This window comes from Carassius carassius, chromosome 17, assembly GCF_963082965.1.
Source record: "Carassius carassius chromosome 17, fCarCar2.1, whole genome shotgun sequence".
Classification (NCBI taxonomy): Eukaryota; Metazoa; Chordata; class Actinopteri; order Cypriniformes; family Cyprinidae; genus Carassius; species Carassius carassius.
In genome coordinates, this window is record NC_081771.1 from 28,121,851 (window position 1) to 28,139,002 (window position 17,152).

The 17,152-nt window shown below is 36.8% G+C and overlaps 1 protein-coding gene across 2 annotated transcripts in view; it reads left to right on the top strand.

The window, feature by feature from the left end:
- Positions 1-17,152, top strand: part of tmeff2b (transmembrane protein with EGF-like and two follistatin-like domains 2b) — a 67,920-nt gene that overhangs the window by 15,806 nt on the left and 34,962 nt on the right. For both annotated transcript variants that reach the window (XM_059571589.1, XM_059571588.1), the window contains exon 3: positions 4,177-4,333. In XM_059571589.1, coding sequence (XP_059427572.1) covers positions 4,177-4,333 — 157 coding nt within the window. The remainder of the gene's footprint in view (positions 1-4,176; positions 4,334-17,152) is intronic.

A 17,152-nucleotide genomic window follows, 5' to 3' on the forward strand; every position in this document is an offset into this window, starting at 1 on the left:
GTGAACATCCTGTATGCAAGTTATGTTTAGTTACCTTTTTGACAGAACACTGTATTACACTAAAATCATGTGGAGCACAAAAGGAAAATCTTACAAGAATGTGTGCGCTGCTGGGCTGCCAAGTTCTAAAAGGAACAAAAAAAGCACCAAAAAAAATAAAATTATAAAAAAAATAAAATCCTCATATTCCAACTGGTTGAGACACAGCATCATATTCACTATAAAAAATCTCTATATATATATTTTAAAAACACCTTGAACCATATGATACGAAATCAGGTGCATTCATTCAAATTCATTGATTGAAACAAAGTTTTTTAACACTAGAACAAAATGACATCACATGTTTTTGCTTTATGATTTTTATTTAATTTATGCTGTATATTAAATCCTTATTTAGTCTGTCATAAATGTACAGTACTATTGTATTTTGTACATGCAATTTTTTTTTATTTTTTTTTTACAAATTTCAATTACAGACACACCATATAGAATTCTAGTATGTTTAGAATTGATGTGCAGTTGTGCAAGTGGGAATATATAATCTATTTAATGTTGCTCATTCAGTCATAATGTATTACTGTTAAGTGTTTTGTTTTTAAGTGTTACACAATGTCAAGCTGTTTTGACACTGATACCAAGCTTAATCATTTATTAGTTATAAATAATCTTATAATCTGATAATAAAATTGAATCTAATGAGTTGGATCTCATTTCATTTATAAAAAAAATCAAATGAGATAAAGTCCCTTTTATTTTTAAATCATTCAAGACACTACATAATAGCCTATACTTAAATACACATAATGTATAGCATATTTAGAGGTTGAATTACAAGAAAAAAATGTTATCTAAAATCTTAATTATGATGTAAACTATTACAATTCACTTTTTATTATCATACATACACACACACACACACACACACACACACACAATCATTCTCTCTCTCTCTCTCTCTTTCTCTCTCTCTCTCTCACTCACTCATTCTCTCTCTCTCTCTCTCTCTCTCTCTCTCTCGCACGCACGCACTCACTCACTCACTCACTCACTCACTCACACACCCACACACACACACACACATATGATTTTACAGTCAAATTAATAATTAACCAAAACTCTCAATTTTTATTATTTCACATTTAATAAATAAAAAAAAGTCAACTAAAATGTTTATAGTGTAACTAGATTTTCTCTCATTTAATTTAGCTAATTCTTTTGTAAACATTATTAATGCATTAACTAATAGGACTAATAAGAAGCCTACAATTGTTCACTGTTTGTTCATGTTGGTTCAGAGTACATTAGATAAGGTTTTGACAATTTGACATTTGATTTTAATAAATATGACGTATTCTAAATGTTCATTTCTGGTTCAAGTTAAAGTGCTACTACTTTGTGCAACTTTGCTGTTCCTTTAGTAATTACTACAGTTCTGGATCTTTATACAGTAATGTATAGGATACATACAGCTGTGAGACCGGCTGTTAAAAGATGCCTGGTTGTGGTTGCGCTCTGGGTGCGAGGACACAGTGAGGGATGCAGTTCTGCAGAGCAGGAAAACGATATGAGAGATAGATGAGAGCAGTTACAGTAAATGGAGGAACAGGAAAAAATAATTTCTCTTAATGACATGTTTTAAAATCCTCGTCAAAAAGTGGCTGCTGGTTGAAGATGTATGAGGAAACAGCAGTTATATCATCTTTCCTTCCTCTCTATTCATCCTTCACTGGCTATAGAATCCATTTTCTTATTTCAGCCTTTCAATTCTTTACAGCTTTCTACTCAGTGTTTTATTAATTTCTCCATTCTGTCAATTGCTCATCACATGTTGGAGCTCTCTCTTGCTCTCTCTCTCTCTTCTTCCGCTAGTATAGATAATAAAGGTTTGAGTCTCAGCTTCAAAGCAATGATGTGTTTTCTTTTAGAAAATCCATATATTTTTCAAAACGCTTATAAATCATACAGAATGAGTTTTTTTTTTTTTTTGAGAAAGTAAAAATGCACAAAGTTTCCTGTGAGGGTTAGGGTTAGGTGTAGGGTTGGTGTAGGGCGATAGAATATAGAGTTTTTACAGTATAAAAACCATTACGCCTATGGGATGTCCCCACTTTTCACAAAAACAAATGTGTGTGTGTGTGTGTGTTTGTGCATGTGTTCATGTTAAGTGCAGTGATTAAACCAATTGCTACATACCCACACACACATACACACACACACACACACACACACCTGTTGATATCGTAGTATCTGCCTCCAACTGCAAATCTTTCCTCTTTCTCATTTATTTTCTTAATTTGTTCTGTTTTAACTTTCTTTGCCTCACTCTGTATTAAATTACACAACTGAGATTAAGGTATACAGTATGGATCATTGCATTGCAAATCATGTAATTCAACAGCAATAATTCAAGTATATTTTTATAAATAAAAATAAAATGTATATTGTGGGGGTCCAAAAGTCAGAGGCCAAACACACCCTCAAACACAAACCCCCTGAATGTGTTTGACTGTTTTTACTAGATTTACAAAGAGATTTGCCCAGTCTGACATCACCACATTATGAAAAAAATTAACTTGAAATAATATTAAATCATCTTTGAGCGAGCCGTTTTTAGTAAGCACTTAATTTACTAAAGGATTTGACTACAAGAATTAAGTTCCTAAATGAAAGTGATTATTAATAATAATTAGTAGTTGTAAATAAAAGCTACACAAAATATGCTTTTTACTGTATTATAGTAGTTTTTGATGAATCAGTTGATGAATCAATACCAATAAGCAAATAAATAAAAAATTACAAAGATGATGGAACTTTGTCAACTCAGGCTCACTGGACAAATGATTTCTGCAAAATCATATTACATTGATTCTGGCATATTTGACAAACCTCTTAAAGTGAATTGTGCAATGAGTGCCACAAAAACTGTGTTCAGTTTTATCCAAAACACATAAACATGAATCTAACTGAATGTATCAAGACAGTTTCGAATGTTGCTTAAAGAATAATGCTCTGTTGCATTTAAAAATAACGTACAGCCCTACATTAGCCTAACTGAGAGTATTAACAAAAGCAAACGTGAGATAAAAACACATTTGCTGAAGCATCCATGCCATATTAGTTTACTTCTACGAATCTTTGAGCTCTTTTGTCGCTACTTGTATTTCACAGGACTCGTACTCGCAAGTGCACTCCTGTACCAGGTGGACTACAGAGCAAGTTTACTTTCTCAAAAATACCATACGGAGAAGGGTTATATTATGAGAACCTCAAAATGTATTAGTTTAAAAATAATGCTCTATGGTAAAAGTGTTTTGAGGACATACAATTTTAAGAAATTTGCATAAAAAACAAGTCTTTATTAATCAATAATCTGCCCCCTAATCATAATTTGTGTGGAAAGGAATAAAAGTTGTTTTTTACTGCTACTAGTGACTAGTCAAACTGGAAATTGAATGGAATTTCCATTGCCTTAACAAAAAACCAACCTGCATCACTGCAAAATATATATCAGTGGGCGTTTCAGACAGATTCACCGTGTTCTGATTCATTAAATCACCTTCTCCAATATTTATGGCTGGCTGCCTGTGATTTATAAATCACAATTGAGATTTCAAACTTTCAAAGAGTCACCCTCCCTCCTGTGTCTCCGTTTGGTCCTTCTCACTTTCGCTCTCTTTTTCCCTCAGGCCGTTAGTCAGCAGTTATGTGTTTGGTGTGTGTGTGTGTTTCCAATGATTTTACAGTGTGTTTGCTGTGTGTCAGTTGTGTGTACGTGTGTGTATTCAGATAGATGGATGACCTTTTGTTTAATGGCTGATGTAAATAACCTCTATCTGCTTCTGTGTGGTTGATATACGAGTGAAACCAGTTCACCTTCTGCGTTCTTGCCTCTGGGTGACCTGTTTCCTCCAGACACCACACCACAGCTGGCCATAATGACACCAGTGGTCTTCTGTGTTTGTGTGGGTGTCTGTGTATGCCGAAGGGTCATGGTCGGGTGTAATAGCAGCCATTCTTTCACTCTTCACTACCTGCATGCAGGTACACCTAAACAGGTGTCTTGTGTTTCAAAATGCAGATGTAATTAAAGTTTGTCCTCATCTGATCTGACCATTAAACATTTACTACAGAAACATGCATCTGTGACACCTGTGCCTCTTTCTCCTTTTACAGTGCAGCAGTGACTATGCTCCAGTGTGCGGATCTAATGGCGAGAGCTATGAGAACCATTGTCTCCTGCGCAAAGATGCCTGTAAATTGCAGACAGAGGTGCTGGTGGTGTCAGAGGGAGCTTGTCCTGTCGGTACGTCCCTGTTTCGTAGAGGTGACTGTCCTTCCTGTGTGTGTGTGTGCCACTGAACATCTCAACGGCACCTGTTAAACTAAGGTTATAAAAATCATTAGCACTTTACAATAAGGTTCTGTTTGTTAATGCATCACGTATCATAAACTAACAATTAATTGTATTTCAGTATAGATAATATCTATACAATATTTAAACAACCTTATTTTTATCAAATTGCTTTACAACATAGTTTTTTTTTCTCGTTGAAAAGCATGAATCTAACTGCTTAAACTATATGTGGAAAATATAGAATACATTGTAAGAAAAATGAACTTAATTTGAGATATACTCTCTGAAATCCTGTTTATGGTAGTATTGATTTTCAAATAAACTGATCTTGTTTTAAAGATGTTTAGATAGCTTCACTGATCAACAAAAATTATTGTAATGTTTTTTATTTTCTAATGATTTGCTAATACTACAATCAGTGCTGGGGAAACGCATTACAGGTAACACAAATTTTGTAATCAGATTACTTTTTTACAGAGCCCCGAACATGACATGCAAGAAAAAATAAATAAATTGTGCGCACGATTTAGCAAATCGAGGGAACGAATTAGTAAATCGTGTGCACAATTTATAAATCGAGTGAACGGAATAGTAAATCGAGGGAACGCAATAGTAATCGTGTGCACGTTTTAGTACAGTGATGGAAAGAATTAGTAAATTGTGCACACGATTTAGCCTACTATTTTTTCCTGCATGTCATGTGCGGGGCTCCGTACTTTTTTTTATTTTTTAAGATTTAATTATTTATTTTCCAAGGTTGAACATGGTCCACAATTGCGACCACAAATAACTATGTACAACCCGAATTCCGGAAAAGTTGGGACGTTTTTTAAATTTTAATAAAATGAAAACTAAAGGAATTTCAAATCACATGAGCCAATATTTTATTCACAATAGAACATAGATAACGTAGCAAATGTTTAAACTGAGAAATTTTACACTTTTATCCACTTAATTAGCTCATTTAAAATTTAATGCCTGCTACAGGTCTCAAAAAAGTTGGCACGGGGGCAACAAATGGCTAAAAAAGCAAGCGGTTTTGAAAAGATTCAGCTGGGAGAACATCTAGTGATTAATTAAGTTAATTGATATCAGGTCTGTAACATGATTAGCTATAAAAGCTTTGTCTTAGAGAAGCAGAGTCTCTCAGAAGTAAAGATGGGCAGAGGCTCTCCAATCTGTGAAAGACTGCGTAAAGAATTTGTAAAAAACTTTAAAAACAATGTTCCTCAACGTCAAATTGCAAAGGCTTTGCAAATCTCATCATCTACAGTGCATAACATCATCAAAAGATTCAGAGAAACTGGAGAAATCTCTGTGCGTAAGGGACAAGGCCGGAGACCTTTATTGGATGCCCGTGGTCTTCGGGCTCTCAGACGACACTGCATCACTCATCGGCATGATTGTGTCAATGACATTACTAAATGGGCCCAGGAATACTTTCAGAAACCACTGTCGGTAAACACAATCCGCCGTGCCATCAGCAGATGCCAACTAAAGCTCTATCATGCAAAAAGGAAGCCATATGTGAACATGGTCCAGAAGCGCCGTCGTGTCCTGTGGGCCAAGGCTCATTTAAAATGGACTATTTCAAAGTGGAATAGTGTTTTATGGTCAGACGAGTCCAAATTTGACATTCTTGTTGGAAATCACGGACAACATGTCCTCCGGGCTAAAGAGGAGGGAGACCTTCCAGCATGTTATCAGCGTTCAGTTCAAAAGCCAGCATCTCTGATGGTATGGGGGTGCATAAGTGCATACGGTATGGGCAGCTTGCATGTTTTGGAAGGCTCTGTGAATGCTGAAAGGTATATAAAGGTTTTAGAGCAACATATGCTTCCCTCCAAACAACGTCTATTTCAGGGAAGGCCTTGTTTATTTCAGCAGGACAATGCAAAACCACATACTGCAGCTATAACAACAGCATGGCTTCGTCGTAGAAGAGTCCGGGTGCTAACCTGGCCTGCCTGCAGTCCAGATCTTTCACATATAGAGAACATTTGGCGCATCATTAAACGAAAAATACGTCAAAGACGACCACGAACTCTTCAGCAGCTGGAAATCTATATGAGGCAAGAATGGGACCAAATTCCAACAGCAAAACTCCAGCAACTCATAGCCTCAATGCCCAGACGTCTTCAAACTGTTTTGAAAAGAAAAGGAGATGCTACACCATGGTAAACATGCCCCGCCCCAACTATTTTGAGACCTGTAGCAGAAATCAAAATTGAAATGAGCTCATTTTGTGCATAAAATTGTAAACTTTCTCAGTTTAAACATTTGCTATGTTATCTATGTTCTATTGTGAATAAAATATTGGCTCATGTGATTTGAAAGTCTTTTAGTTTTCATTTTATTAAAATTTAAAAAACGTCCCAACTTTTCCGGAATTCGGGTTGTACAAGACCAGGGTTTGCTTGTACAAAAAAAAAAAAAAAAAAAAAAAAAATATATATATATATATATATGTATATATATATATATAATAAATAATTGAATAAGTTAGGGGGTGGATTAACAACAACAACACTGCTCCAGGATTTCCACTCCTCCGCCTTGATAACGCTCAGAAGTAATCCGTACGGATGGCCTATTGAGTTATTATAAGAGATAGCTTTGTAACAAATTCAGTCCAGGCCCTAAGTGTTTTTGGTTTGGCTTTGTTAATTCTCGCTGTAGTAAGTTCTAATAGTGCAATGTATTTAATTTCTATGGGCCACAATTTACCTGCTGGAATTGTAGGCTCATGCCAAATCTTAAAGATTATCTTTTTGGCTGCAGTTAGAGCAGTGTGAAGAATCCTACGCTGGCGAACAGTCAATTCAAGATCTGCATCCTCATTCAACAAACAAAGACTGGGGTGCTTAAGGATTACCGTATCACATAGTTCTGTCACAACTTGAAATACCTCATCCCAAAAGTTACCAATAAGTTGGCATTCATAAAACATGCATATAAGTACCCACAATATTTGAATTACAGAGTGAACAGAAGGGGGTAGGCAAGCGCTTCATTTTGTGCAAGATATTTGGAGTGGCGTAAGCCCTATGAAGCAGTTTGTAGTGTATTAACTGATGGGCAAGATTTTTTGACATTGTTGGAATAGTGTCCCATATCCAGTCCCAATTTAGTTTGCAAGGAGCCAGTTCCTTTTCCCATATCGTGGTGATGGGGAGCTTTCCACAGCTGAGCTTGAGCAGTCTGTTGTAAATGAATGACACTGCTCCTCGTGTCTGTGAAAAGTTCAAACAGTCCATCAAAGGGTGAGAGTCCAAGTTGCAGTTCCATGGTACTCCATAAGCACGCATAGCGCTTCTCAACCTTAAATGCAGAAAATAGGAATGTCCAGGAAGATTATAACACTCTTTCAGATCTTGAAAAGACCTTTAGCCCCTGATTATTAAATATATCACCAAGAGTATGTATACCTTGATCCGACCTTGGCTTAAAAACAAAAGGTCTGTTGTCGGATTGCAAATTATGATTATGCCAGATCGGCGATTCAGATGTAAACTTAGATGAACTTCCCATAAATTTGCACACCTCATTCCAGATTTTAAGAGAATTGTACACAGTTGTATTCCCAAACCTTAGATCTTTCTTTGATAGACCGTGAATAAAATATCCTGGAGCCAATGTGGAAGCACAGCTGATGCTTCCACGTCCCGCCAGGCGATCTGTGAGTCAACCTGTAACCAAATCTTTAGCGAGCGCAGCTGACATGCCCAAAAGTACAATTGAAAGTTCGGAAGAGACAAGCCTCCTTTGTCAGATCTTCTCTGCAATGTTGGGAGTTTAATTCTTGGTCGTTTCTTATTCCAAATGAATTTTGTAATCAAGGAATTCATTTCTTTAAAAAAGGTTATACGGGGAGATAAAGGAATCATGGAGAACAGAAATAAAAGTCGAGGGAGGATATTCATTTTAATGATTGCGATTCTGCCTTGCAGTGAGACTAGAATAATGTCCCATCTCTGTAAATCTTGTCTGATAGTAGTAAATAAAGAACTATAATTTTCTTTAAGGATAGTCTGTAGTGATGGAAAGATCTGAATTCCCAGATATTTAAATGTCTTGCTAATTGGGATCGAGGAAGACGCTAATGCAGTATTTGTTGATGCAGACAAGGGCATTAACACAGATTTTCCCCAATTAATTTTGTAACCACTTTTGACGCTAAAGTCATTAAATATTTTAAGACACTGAGGTAGAGAAGAGGAAACATTGGACATGTAGAGAAGGATATCATCCGCGAAAAGAGAGATAGAATGCTTGGAGTCACCAACAGTAATCTGGGAAATAATATGGTCCTGCCGAATTGCCTGCGCTAGGGGCTCTAATGAAATTGCAAATAAGAAGGGCGATAAAGGGCAACCCTGTCTAGTGCCTCTATTCAACGGGATTGCATCCGAACAACACAACCTCCTTGAAACCCGTGCAGAAAAGTTAGCATAGAGGGTCTGAATCATATGAATAAAATGAGGGCCAAATCCAAAACGGGTTAAAGTAGACCATAAATATGTCCACTCGACCCGGTCAAAGGCTTTCTCAGCGTCTAGCGAGAGAATAGCACGTTGTTCGATAACAGGGTCGGGTGAGTCGATGATGTTCAAAAGGGTCGCACGTTATCCGAAGCAAAACGTTCCTTAAGAAATCCTGTCTGGTCATGGGCAATTAGGAAGCTGGCAACTGATTCCAGACGATGGGCTAGAACCTTAGCATATAACCTGACATTCGTACCAATTAGTGAAATCGGCCTTTAGCTAGAGCAGCATAAGGGTTCTTTCCCTTTTTTCAGTAGCAGAGAAATAAGAACGGTGTTCTGATCTCTATGGAAGCAACCCGAATCAATAGCTAAATTTATGGAGTCAAGGAGAAGTGGTCCAATCAAATCCCATATCGCCAGATACAGCTCCGGGGGTAAACCATCTAGACCAGGGGCCCTACCCTTATTCATAACCTCTAAAGCCTCCTTTAATTCTTTTAATTCTATTGGAGAATCAAGAAAAGCACATTGCTGCTCACTTAATTGAGGTAGATCTAAATTTAACAAAAAGTCAGTGACAGGTTCTTCATTCACTTCCACCTCAGATCTGTATAGATGCTCATAAAATTCCTTAAATATCCTATTTACATCACCCGGAGCTGTGTGAAGAACATCTGCATTGTCCTTAATGGCAGTTATTGAGGCAAAGGCCTCGTTGCGTTTCAACCTTAACTCCATTAGTTTGCTTGGCCGCTCTCCATTAAAATAGTAGTTTTGTTTGGTATGGTGCATCAAAAATTCTACCCTTTTTAGTAAGATCGCCTTGTAGTCAGTTTTTAAATTCCCCAGGATTCTGCTTTTCTGTTCCGTAAAAGTTTTTTTAAGATCCTTCTCTACACATTTAATCTGAGCCTCCAAACGGGTTAATTGTTTTACTCTGGATTTATTTACATAAGAGGCAAAAGAAATATAGTTTTCCTCTCAAAAAACACTTGGTTGTTTCCCATAGGATTTGTGGATTAGTAGCTGAGCTCGAATTTTCTTTGAGAAACAGAGATAGTTTAGAACATAACTGTTTTACAAAATCTTCATTTTGCAAAAGAGTTGTATTCATACGCCACCTTTTGGAGCTTAGAGGAGTAATCGGAGGAGACAGATCACAGCAGAGTGATCTGAAATCAGTATGGGTAAAATATCAATATGGTTTACACTTTGAATAAGAGATTTGTAAATCAGAATGTAATCTAGCCTCGAAAATGATTTATGGTGTGCTGAATAAAAAGTATAATCTCTACAGCTCTCATTCTTCACTCTCCAGATATCACATAAATCGTTATCAGCAATGAGTTCGTTTAACGACTGCGAAGCCTGATCGCCATGAACAGAGACAATGGATCTATCGATTAAGGGGTTACAAACTGCATTAGCATCTATTCCTACGACCAAGTTGTAGTTGACAAAATTAAGGAGGGATTTGGTAAGAGATGGAAAAAAATCTACATCATAATTATTAGGGGAATATACTGAGAAGAGAACCATTTTCAAGTTATTCCATGAACCTGACGCATATGTAAATCGCCCGTTTTCATCCCCTCCCGCTGTCTCAATTAGAAACGGGAATTTTCTGTTCTGAAGAATAATAACTCCTCTTGAGGCACTATTATACGACGAGAAAGCTATCACTTTAAAATGTCTATTCTGAAAGCGGGTAACATCAGAAGCCTTGAGATGGGATTCTTGTATTAGGGCAATGTCAGCTCGTTTGCGATGCAGATAATCTAGGCATTTGGATCTTTTTATGGGAGAATTTAGACCGTTAACATTCCACGATATCACATTAACGTCCCTCATTCTGTCACAATATAATTATACATGAGACAAAGGTAGCCATAGCAACCGCACACATCAATAAGTATTTCACCCCATGAAACATAAATAATACAACAAAAACAGCAAACCCTGGTAGTTCTAACATTGTAATGGTTAAAAACAATACAAAATCCAAAAAACAAAATACTATCAGCAGCTTGCAGAGAGGAGGAACACACTCTCTTATCTGCCTGGAAAGAAAATATATTCGAGGCCATGCACTCGGACTATAAGTGGCAGCAGTTACTCAAACATCAGCATCTCTCACCTGAGTGTCCATCACAGCTGAGATTAAACCTATATCCCTACTCAAAGTGTTATAATACGAAGCAGAGAAGGCCGAATTTACTCATTCCTGACTCATTCTAAGACTCTTTCTAAGACATTCCTGTGGGCGCAGTGCTGTCCATTTCCGTAGTGACGTTCAGAGATGCGATGAACCACTCCAGGTCTCGGGGGGTTTTGAAAAGCAAATGCTCCTGACCATTACGTACTTTGACCGATGCAGGGTAAAGCAGGAATGACTCAATGCCTAGTAGTTGGAGGCGTTTCCTCCCTTCGGCCATAGCTTTCCTTTTTTTGGATGTTCCCTGGCTGAAGTCAGGAAAGAACTGTAAATTACCCCCTTCATAACTCATATTCCTGGAGGAATCCTCGTTCGCGTAGAGACGGTGCCCCCGTTCAATCTCGATCGTCTTCCCTTGCAGAGCAGGAATCCACTTGGGAATATTGGTCTGCAAGAACTGAATTGCGTTCCCTCCTTCAGCTCCTTCCCGTAGGCCCGATGGATTTATCTTCATAAAGAAATAGTTTCTCCTGAAGCTCCTCTAGGCAAGACTTGTTAGCAATCAAGTCCCTTTTAACATCCTGCACCGTAGCCTGGATGTCGTCACATCTATTGCCGAATGATTTAACATCCTTTTCCAGCAAATCCAATATACTGTCCAATATCCAATATCCAATCGTGCTGTAATCGTAGAGATTTCCTCGCGAACGATCGTCGACATGCTTAGTTTTATGGCGCTCAGTTGCTTATCGAGCATTTCAGCAATGGCGTTGTGAAGGTGCTCGTCGTCTTTATGCTTTTTCTTCGCCGGGGAGTGGATTAAATCTCGTTTAGATGCCATCTATAGTGCCACTAAAACAAGGAATTTACTTAAGATTCGGCCAAAAACTTATAGATAATACCGAAAAAAAGACAACTGAGGTAGAGCATCATTATTAAGCATTCATCACCGTCCGCTGCGCCGGCCACCCCCTCTCCGTACTTTTTTAAGTAACAGGTAAAGTAATGTGTTACTTTTAAATTGACAACTAAATATCACCTAGTGGGCAAGTACGTCAACATATAACACCTTTGTGTTATGGGAGTCCTGAGTTTGAACCCTATTAACATATATATATATATAATATAGTGTGTGTGTGTGTGTGTGTGTGTGTGTGTGTGTGTGTGTGTGTGTGTGTGTGTGTGTGTGTGTGTGCGCGCAAGTTTACTTTGTTTTCCGGTCACTGGGTTGAGAGAAATTGGGCTGAGGCATTTCACTTTTGTTGTAAAAGGGACTTTACAGTTGCCAAATAAAAATGTTTGTTATTAAAAACAAGCCTAGCACTGGTGACAAAAAGTAATGCAAAAGTAATATAATGCATTCATTTCAATAAATATTAACCAAAGAATGCAATTAGTTACTTTTTTAAAAGTAACTTTTCCCAAAACGTCTAGGACGAGGTATAATTGGTTAACAATTGTTGAAGAACATTATTTTAAAATAATATGTTAATCTAGGTTTAAGGTCATTCATAAAAAAATTAAGATTACAATTTGTTAATATTAAACCATTGAAAACTAAATTTTAACAAAATTCATTAATCTATGAATAAGTTAAATCAAAAAATATATTTTTGTACTACATCATTTGAAATGTTAAACTGTATGTGTATGTCAAAGAAAGGTTAAAATCAGAATCACTCCATGTTCACACATAGACATTAGAACTTTGCCAATAAGCTGCAAAAAAATTCAAAGATAAATTAAACTGCAAACTCCCATTAGCAGGGAGCAGTGATATGTCCACATGCTCTCGACGCTCAGAGGTGCAACATTCCACAGTGAAACATCCACCGGGGTTCAGTCTAAATGTGCTGACTTGTGGCCACACCGCGGAGGAAATAACAGTGATTATGAGCTAAAGTAACAGCCATTCACTAATGCCTAAGGACTCTGAGAGTGACGAATGCACCTGGTGTCGGGTGAAATACAAAACGACACAGTTGGTTCAGATTGTTAATGGAGATAATGACACTTCTGAAACTGGGATATATAATAATCTTACAAAATAAAAATAAAAATCAGTGACGTAAAACGTAGTGTTTAGAGATTGCTATGTCAATTATATTTCATTTAAGTATCAACTTGGTCTCATAAATTAATGCTTAAATAATTAAATTGTACATTAAAAATGGTTAATGTACAGAACAGTTAATATGAATTAACTTCTTCAAAGACAAAAGTTTGAGATCATATTAAGCTCCTTGGGTTTTGATTGTGCTATTTTGTCACATCTGAGCACAGTTTGTGACAGTCGAGATCACAGAAATTTATATTTCTGTGATATACAGCAGAAACTCATTGTGAAAGCTCAAGACTCTCCTGCTTTTGCAGTTGCAATGTGTGTGCTGTGAAACAGTCTTAAGAATTTAAAGGCCACCTATTATGCCCCTTTTTAAAATATGTTATATTGGTTTTGGGTGTCCCCAGAATGTGTCTGTGAACTTTCAGCCCAAAATACAAAAAAACTATTACTACTAAAAAAGATCTATTTTGGAGTGTGTCGCTTTAAATGCAAATGAGCTGCATATTCCCGCCCTGTCTCCAGAAGCATTTAATATCTACAGCAATAAAACACAACTAAGAGCAAGGGAACCGGTGTTTAGCCGTACATATGGGAAGCCAAATGCACTGAAAGTGGGATGAAACAGTGAAATGTTACAGAGCTTGCGCCGTGCTGATCTGCCGTCTGTGCATTGACTCTTCTATAGTTACATTGTGTACTAAGATAGGCAGAAAATGAAAAGCTGCAATTTTCTAGGCCGATATAGATAGAAACTATACTCTTATGAGCAGACTAGAAAAATGTAACTTTTCATTTTCCGTCATTCTTAGTACACGATGTAACTACAGAAGAGTCGAGTTTTAAATAAGAAAAATATTCAAAATCTTTGGTCATTTTTGAGCGAGATGCTGACGGTCTAATCAGATTCATGATCTATGCTAAGCTAAGCTAAAAGTGCTACCGCCGGACACGGAGATCGAATGAATGGATTCGAAAAAGGTAAAACTCAACTGTTTGAACTGTTTAAAACTCAATGAAAAACATGAACTAGAGTTTTTAAAAATGTTTTACTTTTGCAAAGACATTTTATGCTGGTTACAGTTTGTTTTGCTTATGGAGACAGTTTAGATGCAAGTTTGATTGACGTTCTGACAGTGTGATGGAAGCCAATTCCAGCCTATCTCACCTGCTGGTACAATATTATAGAGAAAGAGAAACAGAGCACAGCACTGACAGCAGTCACCGGTGAAGATACTGATACTAATGTTCGCTGAAATTGAATCTTTAAATAACATTTAATACGATGTGCTAATAGAAACGATTCTTGTTTGTTTTCCCTCCATCCATTGTTTTTTCTATCTCATTTCAGTCTCTTTCTTTTGCCTTTTCTTTATAATCTGATCAGTTATCTGAAGTGTAGAGACAACGCTTTAGGAAGACTATTCAGAAAAGCTCAGGGGAATTTCGATCAGAATTGTGTACAGCTATAATAGCAAATGACTTTGTTCCAATCCTCTTTCTGTTTTTCTCACACAAATGGACAAAGACACACTTCTACTCATTAGAGGTGACTTCCTGTGAGGACACACACACACACACACACACAAAGTATTTTGGTCCAGTTTCATGTCCTCTTTTTGTCCTCTGTCTCTAGATTAGCCCACTTTTGACATATTTTATTAAATGAGGAAGTTGTAGGTTGTATAGAAAATATATATACTTTTTAATATCAAAATAAATTAGCTTAGTGTGCGTTTGTGTGTGTGTGTCCACAAAGATAAGCATCATTTAAATGGTAGTTTAAACCATTTAAGAAGATTGGTCAGTAAAATAAATTATTACATTTATTCAGCAAGAATACATTAAACTGATGGCAGAAAAGACCTTTATACAATAAAAAAAGGTTTCAAATAAATGCATTATTTTAAAACTTTCTATTCATAATAAATACAAATAATAATATTTTTGGCAATATTACTGTTTTTACTGTATTTTCGATCAAATCAATTCAGCCTTGGTGAGCTTGAGACTCATTTAAAAAACAATAAAAATATATATATTTCCAACCCCATACTTTTAAACATTGCTGTATATTTCCCATAAATTGTAGAATTTTTGTTAATTTTTTTTTTTGCAATATCCCGGGTGATGTGGTTAAATGGCTCAACACTACAATTATGTAACAATTGAGATTATAAGGTAATATCATTTACTTTCCTGCCATGCTGTAGAGTCTTGAAACATTGTATTGTGTCTCGCAATTTTAAAGAACATTAAATATTCATAATGCGGGAAAATAACGCAGAATGTTGGACACATTTAAATGCTACAATTAAAAATTTTATTCTATTCTATTGTATTCTATTCTATCTATTTTCAACAATGAACTGAAGCGATTTCGAACAGGCCACAATTCCCATATTAAATGGGGGACATTAGATGTGTTTACAACAAACTAGTTTTCAAGGAAGGTAACTCTTATCTTCGTTACTACAAGCATATCTAGCAAAAACAGTACAATGTAAAAAGTAGATTCCCCATCATGGAAAGAACACAGCCATCTGTGTTTGTCTGTGTGTGATGCAGAGATGTAGGGTTGTTCAGAGGCAAAGGCAGTAATCAGTGTCAAGTAAAGTGGGCTACATTTCCTCACAGACCACAAATCATTGTGTGTGCTATATGGGGGTACACAAATCTGAGTGTGTGTTTGGAGACAGAATAAACACAGGTCACAGTGCTCTCAAATTGATCACCCATTGCTTGTAAAGAAGAGAAAGATAGGGGGATGTAGTTATAAATCAGACCCTCTGTGTATATATATGTGTGTGTGTGTGTGTGTGTGTGTGTGTGTGTGTGTGTGTGTGTGTGTGTGTGTGTGTGTGTGTGTGTGTGTGTGTGTGTGTGCGCTGGGGAAGGGGCAACGCTGCAGGAAGATGGAATAGGAAAAGTCATCATTAGGATAATCCATCAAAACATCTAGACGCTCCCCACAGAGCAGTTTGAGAAAGAGAGAGAGACGGGCAGAGAGAGAGAGACAGTCTGATGTAATACCAGAAGGACCGACCCAGACTAATAATTTGGCTAATTATGGAAGATCATGACTGCAGCGGGGATTGGGCTGATCAGCAAAGGGAACAAGAAATGATCTGGAGAATGAAAACACGGATTGAAGATGAAGAAATGAGATGCTGAATACATGCAGCCTCTGTCTCTCTCTTCTATTTCAGACAGCAAAAGTGTGACAGGTTCAGAGTAATGTGAACCTGTAATTGAGTCCCTCATTAAAACCACAGCCTCATGAATATGAACGACCTCAGCCTCATCTGCATAGGTTAGACTATTTGTGTTGCCTGCGACCCAGCAGGGGACACATGAAGTTTGGGAAAGAGAACATGAGAAAGTGAGAAAGGTTGAAGAAGAGGACATTGCAAAATAGCTTGCTTGAATCTGTTCTTGTATTTTGTCTTGTTTTTGAAATTCATTGACATGATTTAATCATGTGTGTATTGGTTCCTCGTGAATCGACACAAACATAATTTGTTCACATAACTGCAACATCATGCAATGAAGTTATTTTTATGTGACCCAATTAGGCAAAATAGTCTCAAAGTGATTTTATATGCTTCCCTGACAGGATTAATTTATTCAGGTTCATGTTTTACGTCACATCACTGAATTACAACATTGTTCTAGCTAGATAAAAAATTGTTGCCTTTTTATTTATTTATTTTTTTACTGTACCTTTCACCACAATGGTCAACCAGTCTCAACAAATACCAACATAACTGAACATTAAACATCATGTCTTTCCATTTTCTTATCCTTCTCAGATAGTAAATAGTACTTATTTTCAACACTTCATTGCCTCAATAAGTTCCATGCAACACATGCTGTATACTACAGTTTCAGTATGAAAATATTCTAACATGCTTGATTGGCTCATATTAAATAATTTATTCTGGTAGATTGCACATCAACGAGATTTGCATTAATTGAAAGCCAAGAAATCAGGTTAAGAGAACTGTGGACTCAGCTTCCTGATCTTAGCCGACAGGACTGGCCCCCAGTGTGGTCTTCTGCTGCTGGAGCTCATCTGCTTCAGAGATCGAC